Source organism: Sitophilus oryzae, unplaced genomic scaffold (assembly GCF_002938485.1).
Source record: "Sitophilus oryzae breed Bouriz unplaced genomic scaffold, Soryzae_2.0 scaffold_1745_pilon_pilon, whole genome shotgun sequence".
Taxonomy (NCBI): domain Eukaryota; kingdom Metazoa; phylum Arthropoda; class Insecta; order Coleoptera; family Curculionidae; genus Sitophilus; species Sitophilus oryzae.
Window position 1 is genome coordinate 458,749 of NW_022146441.1, and position 17,932 is coordinate 476,680.

The window sequence follows — 17,932 nt, forward strand, 5'->3', positions numbered from 1 at the left end:
GAAGTCTGTGGACTTTTCTGTATAATCTCACAGTAATTTAATAGATTGCTCGTCATATTATATCAGCTCGTAGGAGATTAGGAAAAAAAAAGATATTTATAGTATAAAAAATTAATTTATTTAACAAAATTTAATTAAAGATGTGACAAAATAGTTACATTTCTATTGGTTCTATCAGACTTTTTTCGACTATATAAATCTTTATTTTTTGTAAACTTTAATGCATAAAATATTTTCAATCTAATAAATAATTTAATGATGTAAATAAGAGGAAATTTCTCACATGGATGGTCAAATTCTATAGTTTTCATTAATCAAACAGCCTCTGAATGTTTTCTTCAGTGCAAAACTCATCAAAATTTAATATAAATAATTTTTCCAGCTTGTAAATAAAATGAACAAATTTTTCCACTTTCATGATCGAAGGCTTTTAAATGGGTAAATAATTTCGAGTTATCCAGAGATTCGGATTCTTTTGCAAATTTTAGACAAATATCACATTGATGTATTTGAAGACCCTTTTTAATGATGTAGTCAAACATTATTAAAGGCATTTTGAGTTGAAAACATTTCTCAGAGAATGAAAACTATAAAATTTGACCACCCATGTGAGAAATTTCCTCTTATTTACATCATTAAATGATTTATTAGATTGAAAATATTTGATGTATTAAAGTTTACAAATAAAGATTTATATAGTATTTTGTCACATTTTTAATCAAATTTTGTTAAACAAATTAATTTTTTATACTATAAATATCTTTTTTTTCCTTATAAATAAACATATTTGCATCCCATTTTAAATAAGATATACAAATTACCAAAACTTAGAAATAACAGTTCAAAAGTTCAACAAAAATCCTACACGCATTTTTAAAAAGAAACATATAACCACGCACCATGTCATTCCAGCAAGCGAATACGACACAGCATAGGTTTCCGGACTAAACGACTGGTGTATTTACACCACCCGATAGGCGTGTCGGGTTTGCCGAGCGGTTTCCGATGCAGTCGCTTTCTTTCGCATCTGTTATAGGTAATTTGTGACTATACTCTGTTCTTTTTTTCTCAGGTAAGATTTCAACAGACGATGACAGAAGAAAAGCAGATGACGTCCCATACCAATCTATTTATTTTACTAAAAAAACTTCTAATATTTTTTAAGTTAACTATGGATGGGTTTAAATATAAATCCGTCTTGCGTCGTCTCTTCTTGTTTTTAACCAGTATGTGTTGGTTTATTTCAAAAATGACAGATCATTTTTCAAATGTTATTGGTTTGCCGGAACGATGAACGACAAACGACATAAGCCGATGCGTATGAATTCGCCTTTAGATTTTTGAGGCTTGTAAAAGTCTTGCCAAATTATAGGTTATAATTTTGTGTCAACTTATGACAAATATCTGCGTTTTGGAAGATGATGCATTTTGATTCGTGTTATTACGTGTGTTTTGTGTCTTTTGAAGTCAAGTGGAAGAAAAATCGAGGGAAAATTAACTGTAGACCCAGAGCAGAGTTTATAGTTAATTCGCTACCCAGGCAGAAAGTCTTATACACCAATAGTTACCATCAATAAAGTTTGTATACCATCTCGTCGTAGATAAGTGCATCTCGTATATGCTACAGGGATTGTACTAAACATATACTACTGGAGTAGCTGTAAAATATCGACATCCCACGATTGGTAAATAATGGATTTTAGTACTGCAGAAAAATAATGTCAAAAGGTACTGGTTTAAAAAAATTAAGATTAAGCTTAATTAATCAACCTTTAAGGTATAAAATTTGGAAAGCGTTATTATTAAATAAGTTTGTTTTATTTATGTTGTTTTATTTATTCCCGTAGAATATTACAAATTTGTATTTGTACATAAGTTATATGATAAATATAATAGCGAAAAGTTTCTTGAAGCTCGAAAGTAAGAAATAGTTCTTTTTTATATTTTTTTGGTATGTGATGTTTTGTTTTTGTTTGTTTTGTATTAACACATACCTTTTTTGTTAAATAAAATAACTCGATTACATTTTTTCAGTTTTATGCAGTTTTTTTTTCACAATATTTTGAAGTAATCACTTATCAGTCAAATTTTAAATATATTAATTTCCTGCTATGTGTTCCAGTTGTACCAACTTATTTCTTTGTAAAATAAAATAAACTACTTTGAAATTAAAATGACAGACACATCTATCACTGTCAAGGATCTTGTCGTTGGACAAACTATATATTCGTTGGGTCATTTGAACTACTAAATGTCTTTAAAGACAAGAAAAATAAACTCTGGGCTTACCTGCTTTCCGTTTAAGTTGACAAAATGTTCGCCGACGCATCTGTCAACCGACTCGTCATCTTCAAACGACAGGAAGCCAAAACCTGCAGAGAAAAAGAATTTTTTTTTGAGTAAATAATTTTGGGGATCACTGATATCCTTCCAACTAGACAATTTTTTTTCTAAAAAGCGATATTCTAGCGAATCAGACAAGTTTGAGAGCCACTGAAATAAGTTAGAGGCTTTTAGAGAAATTTTGAGAACCACCAGCATTTTTTCAGCTAGAGAAAAATGCATTTTTCGGCGGTTCTAAAAATGTTTCTGAGTTTGAAAGCCACGGAAAAAGATTAGTGGTTCCTAAAATAGAGAAATTTTAGAGACCACTATTATATATTTGCAACCACAGAAAAAATATAGTTTCAGTGATTCTAAATTTTTTTCTTTATGACGAATGCTTTGAATTTTAAAATAAAAAAAATTTTGAGAACCACTGACAGATACTTTTCCAACCAAAATAAAAATATTTTCTGCGGTTCTGAAACTGTTTCTTTGTATCATAAACAAGTTTAAATTATTTTTTTTTTTGATTTTAACAACGCCAAAATTATAATGAAAGAAGCGATAGCCTCTAAAAGAAAAATAAAAGAAGCTACATATTTATTTTTTATTTTATTAGAATACAATCTAATAAAAATAAATGTACTGCTCATGCATCTGTAGATATTAATAATGTATATCAATCGCTTCTTTGATTTTAAAGAACGTAACATACGTAAAAATTAAAAACAAATTAAAAATAATCATACAGAAACTTTGAAACTTTTTGGTTTTACCTTATTAAATAATTGTTTACCAGGTAGTAATTGTTAATTTTGAAGTTTAACTTGATATAATGTCATTTTAACAGAACGTCAACGTTTTGTAGACGTATCTGTTTTAAAATAACCAAAAGTGTTCTTGAATAGTTGCATTTAAATATTTTAAATAGTTTTTTTCTTTATTCTTTGTATTTTTTTTGCTTCCGACGACGGAAAGAGATAAACTTTCCGAAACGTTAAGCATTTTTTTGTTCGTTAGATCAGTAAACCTAACTGCTGACAAGTAGTTTCCGTTTAGATTAACTCAAAAGTGTTTACAAAAAATACCTATTTTATTTTGTAGATTTTCTTGCAGTGGCAAAATACCCATCTAGGATTTTTTTGGAGAGACGAATCTGCCACATAGGTATAGACATTTTTTAAACAATTTTAAGAACCACTGAAAGTTCTGTCAAAACTTATTCAATCAGAGCGCAAAAAATATGTTTCAGCGGTTCCAAAAACGTGTGGATAATATTTGAGAGCCACTGAAGATATTAAATATTAATAAATTAGGCAGTTTAATGCAAAAATATTCCTATATTTCCAAAAAACGAACATTTATGTTTATAGAAACCATTTTTTAATCAAAATTATGTGAAAAATGACTCAAGTTCAATACGACATACCTCTGGATTTCTTTTTCTCTTGGTCGTACATGATCACCACCTCCATCACCTTGCCGAATCGCGTGAAAAAGCTCCTCAAATCTGTCTCGGTCACGTTAGAGGGTAAACCCCCCAGGAACACCTTGGGATAGCCACCGCCCTTTTTCGGTTTCTGTAGGGTTCTAGGATTGCACGGTTTAGGATCGATCGTTCTATAAAATCAAAACAAACAAAAATTGTATTTTGGTAGAAAACATTTTCGATCTATGCCCTGAAGTGACGTCACAGTATAAAATATTAGTCTAGTCGATACATGGTCTAAGGTTTCGTGTAAACAGACCTTAAGGAAGGAGTATATCAAACAATTTAGGTAGAGCGCGATGGGGACCAAAAATGGCCGATTTATCAGTGCCGTTCTGATTTTATTCAAAACGTGTAAAAATATGATGTAGGGTAGACTCAGTAATTTGATGTTTTATTTTACCTTGTCAATAATTATTGTTGGTAGTTCTAAATTCTTTGACATCTAATCTATGACAAGTAGTAAATAAAAGCAAAAATGCAAGAAAAAACATATAATTATTAGTTAATTTAAGTGAATTTCATAAATGATCGGTTTACTACACATATGTATATTATAATATAGTCACTTGCTAGCGAAAAGTTGTTCCATTATTTCATTCGATTTTTGCCGAGATCTACCGCACGCTACACAACCCACTATTTTAGAGTCTTTTTCAATAAATCGCAATAGCGTCACTGTTAATTTAAGTTCTGCCACAATTTTCATCTAGATTTACTATCTTTATACAACTATCAGTAGTAGAATAAATAATAAATAACATAAAATAAGCTCCGTAAAGACTGACAAATCCACAAAATTTCAAATCAAATTCAAATGTGTCAAATGAATCATCAAACAGAAATGATCCCCACCTTTGTCTACCATGCATTAATACATGGATAGCATTAAACTTTATATTCCTTCTTTAATCTTATTATTCAAAGGCATTTAATTTTTGACTTAACATGTAAGACTGACAGGTAAAACGTTGCGTGTAGTCGGGGCTTTAGGATACATACCTTCCGTCTAGCGTGTGCGGTCCGTTTTGCAGTACGACGTTGACGTTTGCCGGATCGGCGAACGTGACGAAGCCGAAGCCTCTGGACCTGCCAGATTCCGCGTTCTTCATCACCACGCAGTCTATTACTTCGCCGTACCTCGAAAAGTATCTTTGAAGGTTGTCCTGGGTGGTTTCCCACGACAATCCTCCGACGAAAAGTTTCCTAAATAGAGAAAAGAACACTCTGTATAAATTTTGAATCGATATCGGTACTTCTTTAAGAAGATTTTATCAAAATTTTGACAAACAAGTGAGAAAAAATTATGTAAAAACGTTTTGTTTGGTTTGGTTAGGTTGTAAATCTCAAAAAAATATATTTTTGAAAAGAACGAAAGATGATTCACCCTGTATAGTGTGATATCATTGACAATTTGACACAATGTTGCCAGAATTGAAGGATTTCCTTTAATATGAAGAATTTTTAATCAAAAAGAAGACAATATGAAGGTTTCTAGCAGTTTTGCACAATGATAAAAATGTAGTAACGGTGTTTAATTAAGGATGCCTCAGTTTAAGCAATGTTGCTGTCAAAAAGTCTGCAATTCAAAAGATTTTAACACTTTTGGGTAAAATACACGAAATTTGGTGATTTTTCAGAAGATCTCGATTTTCTTTTTGTGAAGTTGAAGGAATATGAATGTTTTTACGTTGAAGAAATTCGTTCGAGAATTTCTGGCAACACTGATTGGACATTAACTCCAGTGACAGTACACAGTTGCCAGAGCTAGGAAATTTTCCCTAGATCAGTGCCTTCTATTAAAAGATCAGCCTACGGGCGAGATTTATGACGTCCCGCTAGTTAGATATAACGGATTAATAAATATGTTGTAGAATACATGGAGAACATAATTATTCCTCAGGTTTTTGGTTTGTATTTTAAAAATGATATAGTTTACATGAAATATACATAATATACAGTTAATAACTACAACATATATACCTATTTATAGTAGTAAATACTTTGGCAAATAAACTATGAACCATACAAATGCAGCAAATGTTTTACAATGTACAAATAATGTATAGGTACATAAGATAATGGGTAAAATGTAAATATATTTTAAATTTTGGGGTTTGAAAATCGTTCTAATTTAACAAAAAACATTCAATATCTACTAATAGTGATGTATTATTATTTGCATTCACAAAATTTATATGTATATTTTGCAAGTATCAATGTTTGAAAAATTATATTTACAAATAATACAATATTATCTAAAAAAAGGCGTCAGCGATGGGTATGAAATGAAGATCGCTGGCATTTTATAAGTAAAATTATTCTAAAATTTTTGATTTTCTTGGGATTTTTAGGTTCGGGAAAAACGCTGATTTAAGTTTTCATTATTTTTATTTGGTTTAAAAAAACGTTTCGGCTAACTATAGCCTTCATCAGTGTTGTGTCATATGAGAAAAATAGTGTTGAATATAATCCAACAAATTACATATACAATATAATTCACACCTCATAATGTTCACTGCAATTAATAAACTAATATAAACTTATCAAAAGATGACCACATATTTTTTAAAATTATTATTCTTAACACTAAAATTATCTACATTGACTATGGAGTACGCAGTAAACATTATGTGTGTGGTGTGAATATTTTATATGTAATTTTTTGGATTATATTCGACACTATTTTTTTCATATGACACAACACTGATGAAGGCTATAATGTTAGCCGAAACGTTTTTTTTAAACCAAATAAAAATAATGAAAAACCAAATGAAAACTTAATCAGCGTTTTTCCCGAACCTAAATCCCAAGAAAATCAAAACATTTAGAATATTTAGAAACAAGATTCAAGAATATCAAATTTTCCAAGATTGTAAAATTCTAGTTAATTATTTTACGTGTACAGTTATTTAGGCAATGTCATCGATGTTCATTTCCAAGCCAACTAGGCGTCGATTTTTTTCGATGATACGGTATAATTCTTACGTAAAATGTAAATAACATTAGACCAATTAAAACAAAGGAATATGAATTTCTTAGTATTTTTAGTAACACCTTTATTCTTAAAACTTAATTTTGTATTATGCAAATATACCAATTTTATTGTTATTTTATTCATATTGTATTCAGCCATCACTTAAATATTTGATATTAATTTGGTATTATAAATAATCAACACTATTCATTAAAAATTACTGAACAAAAATATATGTTATGCTTGACAACTTGACATACATTATATATTATCAAACAAAAGCACATTCTTCTTTTAAACTGTATCAGTCTTGTCTTTCCAAAAATCTTTTTTAAAATTTGAACTCAAAATAATAATCTTTTTCATGATCTTTAATACACATATTCTTTATTTTTCCCTAGATCATAATACCTACTTACGTGTTTGAATCTATCGAAGCTGAACCAACAACACTTGGAGTGGAGATTCCACAATATGAATAAAATAAACATAATTGTCCAGTTTTCATTAATACCATCATGGGAGAATATTATTTTTAAATTTATCAAAGATATGTTCAATAGAATTGTCGTGATTTATAACTCGTACCCACTTTTCTTACTCTTCCAGACACTTTAGGCTGCCTAGTATAACTATCCTTTCCACCAGGAACACAACAAAGATGAGGCATAGCACCAAAAACACACTCCGCTTAAGCTTTATTAATGAATTGTTGAGTCTTAAAAAACCCACACAAAAATCACGATGAGTAAAAAATGTATGGGCACTTTTAGGTTAAATCACTTACACAACGTGTAATTTTTCAATTTTTCTATTTTTTTATGCGAAACCGAGAGTGACCATATATCTGGTAGTAGTTTATGTCACTTAAACACCAAAATAATTAGTTTTTTGCACTACAATAATAAATAATACAAAAAATCATAGAGTTAAAACCAAAAATCAACCGACAAAATATGAAACGGAATCTAACCCAATATCTAAGTATGTACAGCTGATGAAGTAAACAAAAGTCCGCCCCCAGGCTGCCTAGATCTAGGAAAAATCACGAAAATTTGAAGATAAAAAATATTAGAAAAAAATACACCAAATTTGGTGAGTAATGCATTTAAAAGTAGCGAAGTATATTCAGAAAAAAGCTTTAAACATTTGCAAACTCTGAGATTGTCAAAGTTAGACAATTCTAGGGAATTTGGAAAATTTTCTCTGGCAACTTTGGACAGACATAACAAAGCTTGAATTAAAATGTTTCTAAGCCTACTGTGACCTAAATACTTTTAATTCCATCACACTGTATATACTAAAATTATAATTAAACTACTTAAACAACAAATACAATTATTAAAATATTGAAAATACACTTACATTAACATTGTAACTATAAAAATCCCGTGTTAAAACTTAAAAATAACCTAACAAGTTATTAATAAATCTATCTACAGCACATGTTCCCACTCTGAGAAACTGACGATAAATAGTTTAAAGTTAGTTGGACAGTATCATAAAATAAACAAAATAGGAAATACATTCAATATTCCTGCTATTGACTTACTGATAAGATCAGAAAAGAAAAAACCCAAATAAAGATATTAACCAATTTAATAAGAAGTAGGTACCTATATTACAAAGGTGAGTAATAAAATTAATGAAATGCAGGTAAATTTTATACAGAGGTACTATAAAGATACTTCAAAATGCATTAGGATAAAACGACAATAAGCTTCAGTATAGAAAACGATATATTTACCGAAAAATAGTAATAATAAATGGCCCTGTGTAAAAATTTTAGGAATTTTTACCTGAAACATATGTTTTAGAAAATATTAAAGTGAAAATATAAGTAACGAGGAGATATGGCTTATATAAAGCTGAATTATACACGTGGAAGGCGAAAGTTTGTACCGAATCATCGAAAAACAACCGTTTTCTAGTGATAATTAAACAGAACGGAACAATTCAACAGCGTATTGGGGACGGGGCATCAACGTTGGCGTTGAGCATTCAAGCGACGCTTGAATAGAAAAATTGCGTCCTAAATGCTGCTAAATGTTGAAAATGTGGATTACAAGCAGAACTGTGCGTTCTTTGACCGCTTGATGTGTCGTTTGGGGTCGGTGAACGACGGTGTATGAAAAACCGGTACGCACCGCTGAAACACGCCTTCCGCTTCATCCAGAACTTTGGAAAAGGGCTTAAAATGATGAAAACTGTGTTGTTTGGGACATGAGATGGATGAAAAGGTTGATTTGGAGCGCGGTGCGTGTCCAACATGTGACGTGACCTACATAGAAGCGAAACTGTCCGGAAAAACGGCGTAAATAAAGCAACGTTACCCCTTTTCGTCGTCGTCCATGATTTCCTGCTTGAGCCTCAACATTCGCATGCTATTCCCAGCCCCGGATGGTTCCAAAAAAGCGATAATTCGCGGCCGGTCTCGCGCACGGCATCCACCACGAAAGCACAACGATCGACGACGGAACTCGAACTGCAATGGCAGCTCAGCGACTTCCGTCAATTTTTCTCGAGTGATTCGGGGCGCCACCGCCGCGGCGGCTAAATAACAGTGAAAAAAAATCGCTTACCCGTACTCGTACTCCTCCATCGGAACTGCTTCACTATAATTACTCCTTAAACTAAACTTAAAATTAATTAAATCTAGAGTACTACCCTAAATAACTACTAGCTTAGTTAGGAATAAACAGATATGTCACATACTGTTGACGGCAGAGGGGTGGCGGAATCCATCTTGGACGCAAGGTGGGGGAAAAATGTGCTGGAGGGCGTGACTTTCGGCCAATCAGAAATTCGGATTTTGCGCTTCCCTATTTATCCTAGCAACATTTTTAATTTATTTATTGAAAATAAAAACACAGTTGCCTTTGAGATTATCATATTTTTACCCAAAGCAAATTGAAAAAATCTCTAAAGTAAAAAATTGAAAACACGTAAACGTCCATCCCTGAAATTTATACTTGATCATGTATAACTAGTTGCCTGTATACAAAATTTATAACCACTTTTTAACAGAAGATTTTTGAGTAAAAAAGTAAAATAAAACACATTTTAATAAAAAGATATATTTTTATTATAAAAGTTAAGGAATGCGTTAGTATAACATCAAATAATAATAATAATAAATCTGTTTAACGAGAACGTATAGAAAACTAATGAGGATAAACTTAAAAGTTGCAAAAAAGACTTAAAATATATTTAAAACAACAAAAACACTTAATAAGACAATTTAAAGCCTTTTTTCTTGCAACAAACTACACTTATTACTTATTTTGTTAATAAATTGTTTTGCTTTTTTTTTGTAAAATAAATGCAATGCTATACCTATATAGGAATGTTTTTTTTTTTGAAAAGTCTCTTTCATTCATGAAAATATGAAATTATTTTAAAGCTATCTTGTAATGTTTAAGTACAATCACATGCCAAAATAATTAAAAAAAACGTTATATTGCTTTAGAAGCTGAATTTTCGTTTTTGTTTTGTACAAAAATGCAAAATTTTTGATACTTATCAGGAATTTAAAAAAAATGAAGGAATTTTACAATGGAAATGTGTGTAAACTCAGGTACGACTTAGAGTAAATACCAAAACTGTAAGTATACAGTGTGAGTAAAATAGTTCGCAATAAATGTGACACAAAAATTATTATTCTGTTAACTATTTTATTTTTCCCGTTTGTTGCAAACTTTTTTACACACACTGTAGGTACATATGTATGTATATTTTTTAACGTTCCAGTTTTTTTCTAAATATCAACTAGATCACAGTATATATTAAATAGCAAGAGATCATCTGGTATAGTCTGTCCAAGAAATAAGGAAAGATTTCACACTTAAAAAATGACATAAAATGCTTGTGAAATAAAATGGCAGACTCAACTGTCACTGTCAGTGAACCTCTCATTGGACAGACTATATGAAATATATTGAAACAAAAAAAAAAGTGTTTGAATCTTACAAAATTTCGCTAATATACACTGTGTCTCAAGAATATTATTACTCTTTTTAACAGAAAAAAAAACTCATAGAATATGATCAGTATTTTCATTTCCCTGTCCATTCTGTTACTTTACCATTATCGAAAACCAGGTTCCTCATCGGTAAAGGTACTAACTTGCCTCTGTTGACAATTTTCATGTTCTCTCCGGGATTGAATTGACATTGAGATATGAATTCTAGCAAGAGTTCTCCTAATTTTTTTCCCGATGCCAGCAAATGCTCCAAACTGTTTAAAATCGTATTTTAGTAACAAAAAAATATATTTTTTATACAGGGTGTTTAAAGCATTACTGTTATGAAAACACACTTTCTGGTAATTTTTTCACTTTTTTAAAACGAGTGGAAGGGGTTGAAATAACCTACCCCTATCATTCTTGTTAACGAAATTTAAAGAAAAATCTTATCAAACACATTCAAAAAAATTAATTTGGATAGTTTAGTTTGTTTAGAAACTTTTTTATCTCTTGTATTTTTTTGATAAAACTCACCGATTTGAAATTAAAAAATAAAATGTAAAGCATTACATGTCAGGACAAAAAACATTTTCTGATAAAGAATCTAGTGGGCTGCTGTAATTTTTTTAGGAAAAAATCTAGTCGGCCGCTTTTACTTTTTAGGATGTTCCTAATATTATTTTATTTGACATTACTGCAATACGTTATTATCTAGATGATTATTATTATCGTTATTATCACTAGATTCTTAATCTAAAAATGTTTTTTGTCCTGACATGTAATGCTTTACATTTTATTTTTTAATTTCAAATCGGTGAGTTTTATCAAAAAAATACAAGAGATAAAAAAGTTTCTAAACAAACTAAACTATCCAAATTAATTTTTTTGAATGTGTTTGATAAGATTTTTCTTTAAATTTCGTTAACAAGAATGATATGGGTAGTTTATTTCAACCCCTTCCACTCATTTTAAAAAAGTAAAAAAATTACCTGAAAGTGTGTTTTCATAACAGTAATGCTTCCATAAAATTTCATTAGTCTATCTCTTTTCGTTTTCAAGATAAAAAATAAAAACATTATTTTTCCGCCATCTTTGTACCGCGATATCTCCCTAATGGTTGACTTTTGACCCAACGTTTATAAAGCAAACTACCCTTTATTTTGAACAAGGAATCACCCCCTAAAGTTTTTCGCATTTGTTTTGAAACACCATGTATATAAACAGTACCTATTCTCTCCTGCCAGGCCTCCAGATACAATAGCATCACAAATTTTCGTGTTGGCGTCTGCATCGAACAGGGGAACCCCAAAATGACAATCAAGCAGTGTCCAAACCTGAAAAAAAAACAATTATAAACTAAATTCAAACGACAGCAAGTAGTTTTTATTCTTACACTGCTGTTTCTGTCTGATTCCTCACTAACTTCAGCTACCTGCTCTTCTTCTTTTGCTGACTGTCAAGTTCTTCTTGTATCCGGCTGAAAATGCCTACGTTTTCGTCCAGAGGGCTCTGGAGCTGTTCCAAGGCCTGCTTCTGTTTCTCCTGAATTGCTAATTGGTCTAGTTCTTCTTGAAGTAACGTCGTACAATCTTGACTGAATGAAATATTAAAATACTCATTTTTTTATTAATCTTCATTAAAACATAATTTTTTTTACCTGGTAAACCCGTTGGTCGGTGACGATCTGTGGCTACCGCCATCTACAGGCGTGAGAGCGAAGTGCGACTCTACAGGACTCTGTAATCTATTCTCCTCCTCCTTTTCAAAGCGGAAGTTCTCGTTTGATATGCTGTTGGCGCTTTGGGTGGTCTTGGAAGCTCCTGGTCGTGGTTTTGGTGCTCCTAAAGTAACAAAAAATAGTTTTTTGTTATTAAAAAATGTAGATACAAAAAGAGAATGAGTACCTTTTAACCTAATTTCAGCCGATTCGCCTTCGGCTCTGCCAAAATCGAGTACTCCCACGTTGGCGAAGGTTAAGTAGCCGCAGGTGTGGTTCAAGTCGAGTAGATCTGTCAAAATAGTGACAGCGGGGTGGCGCTTTAATACTGATTCGGTATCGGAATTGGAACGACTAAAAAAATACACTTTTTTGACGTTTATGTATACTTTTTAAAAAACCCTGTATATTTGGTCTATTTAATTTATTCATACCTTTTGATACAGTAATTTTAATTATTTGTACATGTTTCTAAAATAAGTGCAGAATTTATATATTCTGTTGATTTTTTGTAAAAAAAAATCTGGAAAAACATGTAATACACAAAAAATATTTTTTTTCTTACTTGTTTTTTACAGAATCCTGTGATTTGAATGGAAATGGTAACAGTTTGGTTTCCGCAGGTTCGTGGACACCAAAACCCTGAATCAACACAGGGGCGAACTGTAAGGCAGCATTAACGTAGAGGAAATTCGCTACTGGAACCACGGCCGGCTCGTGAAGCCAAGATGTCACCTAGAAAAAGTAGGAAAAAAATTAAATTCAATTTCTACCCAAGGATGACGTCATTTAATTTATTTATGTTGGCTACAAAAAATGTAGGACGAAAAAAAGTGTCTATGTGTTTCATGGTCTAAGATATTAAAAACCTTGATTTTTTGTCACATAGAAATAAATTTTGTTTAAGCTCATGACCAAGTATAACAGTCGTTTAATTTAATATTTTTTACATTACTTAATTTATGTTAACTACAAAATCCCAACGAAAAAAATGCGTCTATATATTTCATGGTCTAATATATTAAAAATCCTTATTTTTTGACGTCTCAAAAATATAAAAAAAATATTTTTTACGCCCACGCCCACGTATGACGTCATTTAATTTATTTATGTTGGCTACAAAATCGCGACGAAAAAAATATCTACGTTTTTCATAGTCTAAGATATTTAAAAACTTGTTTTTTGTCACATAGAAAAATATATTTTGTTTAAGATCAATATCAAGTATAACAGTCATTTAATTTAATATTTTTTACATTATTTAATTTATATTGGCTACAAAATACCGACGAAAAAAACGTGTGTATGTATTTCATGGTCTAAGATATAAAAAAAATCCTTATTTTTTGATGCCTTGAAAATATAAAAAAATATTTTAAGCTCATGCCCAAGTATGACGTCTTTTAATTACGTTGGCTATATAATCCCGACCAAGAAAATGTGTCTATGTATTTCATGGTCTAATATATAAAAAAATACTTATATTTTGTCATCTAGAAAATATAGAAAATATTTCTTAAGCTCATGCTCAAGTATAACGTCATTTCATTTAACATTTTTACATTATTTAATTTATGTTGGCTGCAAAATTCCGACAAAAAATGTGTCTATGTATTTCATGGTCTAATATATAAAAAAATACTTATATTTTGTCATCTAGAAAATAAAGAAAATATTTCTTAAGCTCATGCTCAAGTATAACGTCATTTCATTTAACATTTTTACATTATTTAATTTATGTTGGCTGCAAAATTCCGACAAAAAATGTATCTATGTATTTCATGGTCTAATATATAAAAAAATCCTTATTTTTTGTCGTCTAGAAATTATAAAAAATATTTTTTTAAGCTCATACCTAAGTATGACGTCATTTAATTTAAGATTTTTACATTATTTAATTTATGTTGGCTACAAAATCCCGACGAAAAAAAATGTGTCTATGTATTTCATAGTCTAAGATTTTTGACGTCTAGAAAATATAAAAAAAAAATAAGCTAATGCCCAAGTGTGGCGTCATTTAATAATTATGTAGGCTACAAAATCCCAACGAAAAAAATGTATCAATGTGTTTTATGCTCTAAGATATAAAAAAAATCGTTTTTTTATATCTTTCACAGTTTTTTACAAGCTAGAGCTAAATTTACACCTACCAAGAGCCTAGAAAAGCCCAAAAACATCCTGGGCAGTCGTCTAAGTTCCGTTCCTTTGGCCAGAAGCAAACTGGGAGGTCCGTAACCGGTCATATGATACAAAAAGAGTCTAAACCATAAACTGTTAACCTCCGGATGGATGGGGCCTAGAAGAGGTGGCGGAGCTCCCGCAGCGAACGAAGATATCCTAACCTAGAAAATTTTCGCAAAAAATATTAACCCAAAAAAATTAATATCATTTTTAAACCTTACTTCGCGACCAATTGGAGCCATAGCAATCAACACCCTGTATTTCCTCTTCAACAGTCTCTGACAAGCGGCTTCGTCCAACGAATTCAGACTTTCTAACCTCACTAAATCTAACCCGGGACCATCTAGCTTCCTCAAGGCCATAATAGTTGATCTATTAACATATAAAATATAATTTGGATAACATATAAAAATTATCAACATATAAAAACAACAATTTATTATAAAAACATAGGTATATTTAAAACCAGAGATATAGAAGTATAAGCAGAAACTATAATCATGATGGCCGCCATGATTAGAAATTTTACTCTCTACCTCTATACCTCTGCCAAAAACACAATCCTAACCTCAAAATTACGGCGTGATCAAAAAATCTCCTAGCCTCTCCCTCACCGTCGGCATCCATGGCCGATACCTTCTCCAATTCACACAAAAAACTGTCCAGACTCTCGTGTTGCAGTTTTCCAACCTCAAACATGGTCACCGCGTGACGTTTCAGGCCGGGAGACAGGTTCCCCATCATCAAAAACGCCGTCAAGGCCGAGTCGAACAAGAACGCCACCCTCAAACCGGTAGAATTGCTCTGATTGGTCGAGTGGGTGGGACTATCCGTCGTGGGCGTGGACGGAGTCGCGAGGGCGTGGTCTGTTGAGGTTAGGGTCAGAGTTAAGGGGGTTATATCGGCTTGTGGACTGAAAAATTAGGTTAGAATTAAAACTAAAGTCATTTTTAATCATTTTTTAATACCTGTCGGTATTGGTTGATACATTCAACCAGGAAGGGTGTCTTCTGGCTTTTTCTTGGTCACTTTCTGGGTCTAGCTTCTTAGCAAAATGTAGACGACAATACAGAGACACTGCTTGCTTCACTAGCTCTGTATCAACTTCCAGAACAGTAGCCAACTAAAACCACATTAAAAACAACTTTATATCATGTTTTGCTGTTTATTTTTTTAGAAAACGTCTATTATGGGATATTAGTAGCATTTTTTTTAAGATACAGAACGTTTCAAACTTATTTTTACATAAAAATATATTTTCTATATGGAGTATAATATATTTTACTGCATTTGCTTTGACTCACCCTGTATATACTAAGCAAATTAGTGTATTTTAATATACCTAATAAATTTATACCAAATAAAAAAAAATAATTTGAAACTTTACAATTTTAGGAGAGTTTTAAATGTTCAGAAAATTTACTAAAATTGATTTTATGATATTTACTTAAAATTGGTCATATTTCAAAGACCACACGGTATATATAAAATGATATTATGGTATTTGAGAAATGAGAATTTAATGGCAAATCCATTGATCGAAAATAATATCCCTAGCAGTCTTTTTTAAAATATATACCACTTTAGTTTGAAGATATATTTGAATCGCCCGGTATATTAACAAAAATATTTTTAAAATGTGTTTAATTAAAAAAATGGCATTATTATACAGCACTTTCAGTTAAAAAAGCAGTATTGTAGATTTATAATAAAAAAAAGTCATATTTTCAAAAACCATTTACTACAGATTATCAATTATTTATGGTGCCTATTTTATAGAAAATTCATAGCAAACCAAATAAACAATTGCAAAAGCATTTAAAAAATACCACTTGTTTGATAATGTGATTTTGATAATCTCAAAAAAAAACTTTTTGCAAAAATTATTCACCCAGCACAAATATATTAGAAGCATTCAAGTAAAATTACAAAAACATGAAACTTAATATGTTGATTTTACAAAAACAATCTATCCCTTTGTTTATCATGTTGTAATAAATGACTCACCTCTGCTACTGTAGTTTGTTCATCGATAGAAACAAATATTTTGTATAGCAACGTCTCAAAATAGTCTCCCAAAATTCTGTTCATTACAAAACCTTGCAAAGGTGGCACTTGAACTCTATCCACTGCAGTGATAGGCACATCTAAATACACTAGTCCTTTTCTAAAACACACATTCACCAATAAAAATAATTAAAAATATAAAAAACCTTACTTATACAAGCTCACAACAACATTATAATTCAAATCTCCAGCATTCTGTGACCCTAAATCTATAAGCTTATCTATTACAGTCCGTTCTTCTTCATTCACCATCTAAAAAAACCTTATTAAACTATTTAAAACAAGTTAATTCGTGTTTACCTTCATATCTTCCTCTAAAATTAGGCCTGCTTCGATTCTCCACCATGGTTCTATATGGATATTAACCGGAACCTTTGGCAATAACACATGCACATTCTTCCTACCGAATAACCTTCCTCTGTTTGATCTGGATTGGTTCATTAAATCAATATATTCGTTTCTACCGATTCCTAATAGTCGTAGACCTATAAAATCATTATTTATGTTTTTTGATATTCACAGAGTGGCTCATGGTAATCTTACAATCTGCAGCGGTAAAATTAGGCAAGGTATCGTAGCTTTTCTCCGCCTGCATTAGTCTTTCTACCACAGATATGTAATAGTTGAACGGGGTGATTCTTAGGCCTTTGACTATCATGTCGGCCAAATGGTATGGGAACAGCATAAGTCTTTCTTTGCTGTAGGCCACGACTCTTTCATAATAGTGTTTTTCATCTTTTAATACGTGACGTACTAAAAGTAATAAAGTTATAACACAATTTTACAAGTTTTAACAGAATTAATATACCCAAGTTTCCCCTGTATCTTAGTTGATTTTTAATGCTAAAACTTATTATGTATTTGGCATACTCCTTGGACGAATTACTTAAAACCTAAATAGAAAAACTTCGTAAACACTTGATAATTAATTATATCAAATCCTTGTTTGAACAGGATTTAAGAAATTTATATTAGCAAGTATGTGATTCATGTTTTACCTTTTTTACGCTAGTAGGAAGCTTTGCCCACGGTACTTTCTTACGAATCTGCTCCTCTATTTCCGAACTCATCTTTGTTACCACTTATAAACTCATTTTATGCTGTTGAATGTACACATTTTTGAAAAAATTGTTAACTTTATGAAAATTTTGTCCCACAAATGTCAAAAACTGAACCAAAATATGGGGAAATATTTGTTTTTAAGGTCAAATT

The 17,932-nt window shown here is 31.0% G+C and overlaps 2 protein-coding genes across 7 annotated transcripts in view; both read right to left on the minus strand.

Annotated features, from left to right (window-relative positions):
• Positions 1 to 9,533, minus strand: part of LOC115882021 (heterogeneous nuclear ribonucleoprotein 27C) — a 35,676-nt gene extending 26,143 nt beyond the window's left edge. For 2 of the 6 annotated variants that reach the window (XM_030899839.1, XM_030899835.1), the window contains exons 1-4: positions 9,125 to 9,291; positions 4,817 to 5,020; positions 3,755 to 3,945; positions 2,290 to 2,372 (exon numbers count right to left, since the gene is read on the minus strand). In XM_030899839.1, coding sequence (XP_030755699.1) covers positions 2,290 to 2,372; positions 3,755 to 3,945; positions 4,817 to 5,020; positions 9,125 to 9,174 — 528 coding nt within the window. In that variant the 5' untranslated portion in view covers positions 9,175 to 9,291. Of the gene's footprint in view, positions 1 to 2,289; positions 2,373 to 3,754; positions 3,946 to 4,816; positions 5,021 to 8,156; positions 8,251 to 9,124; positions 9,292 to 9,373 lie in introns of those variants that run through there. The other 4 variants (XM_030899840.1, XM_030899841.1, XM_030899836.1 and 1 more) reach the window with 3 other exon arrangements.
• An 848-nt stretch (positions 9,534 to 10,381) lies between these two features.
• Positions 10,382 to 17,895, minus strand: LOC115881995 (protein FAM91A1). The gene is made up of 16 exons (XM_030899805.1): positions 17,719 to 17,895; positions 17,529 to 17,613; positions 17,264 to 17,473; positions 17,021 to 17,205; positions 16,872 to 16,972; positions 16,661 to 16,820; positions 15,622 to 15,776; positions 15,222 to 15,566; positions 14,875 to 15,025; positions 14,623 to 14,814; positions 13,038 to 13,207; positions 12,660 to 12,826; positions 12,413 to 12,596; positions 12,149 to 12,349; positions 11,983 to 12,089; positions 10,382 to 11,027 (listed from the first exon to the last, which is right to left on the minus strand). Exons 1-14 carry the CDS (start codon positions 17,788 to 17,790, stop codon positions 12,184 to 12,186), a joined length of 2,343 nt encoding a protein of 780 aa, XP_030755665.1. The 5' UTR covers positions 17,791 to 17,895; the 3' UTR covers positions 10,382 to 11,027; positions 11,983 to 12,089; positions 12,149 to 12,183.
• Between the last annotated feature and the right edge of the window lie 37 nt (positions 17,896 to 17,932).

What these genes read in the sequence shown, in the direction of transcription:
- LOC115881995 (XM_030899805.1), bottom strand. Translation starts at nt 17,790, where the DNA reads ATGAGTTCGGAAATAGAGGAGCAGATTCGTAAGAAAGTACCGTGGGCA. An exon ending in AAGATACAGGGGAAACTTGG is followed by an intron (nt 17,474 to 17,528) that starts GTATATTAATTC and finishes TATTACTTTTAG; the next exon opens with TACGTCACGTATTAAAAGAT. An exon ending in GGCTGAAATTAGGTTAAAAG is followed by an intron (nt 12,597 to 12,659) that starts GTACTCATTCTC and finishes TTGTTACTTTAG; the next exon opens with GAGCACCAAAACCACGACCA.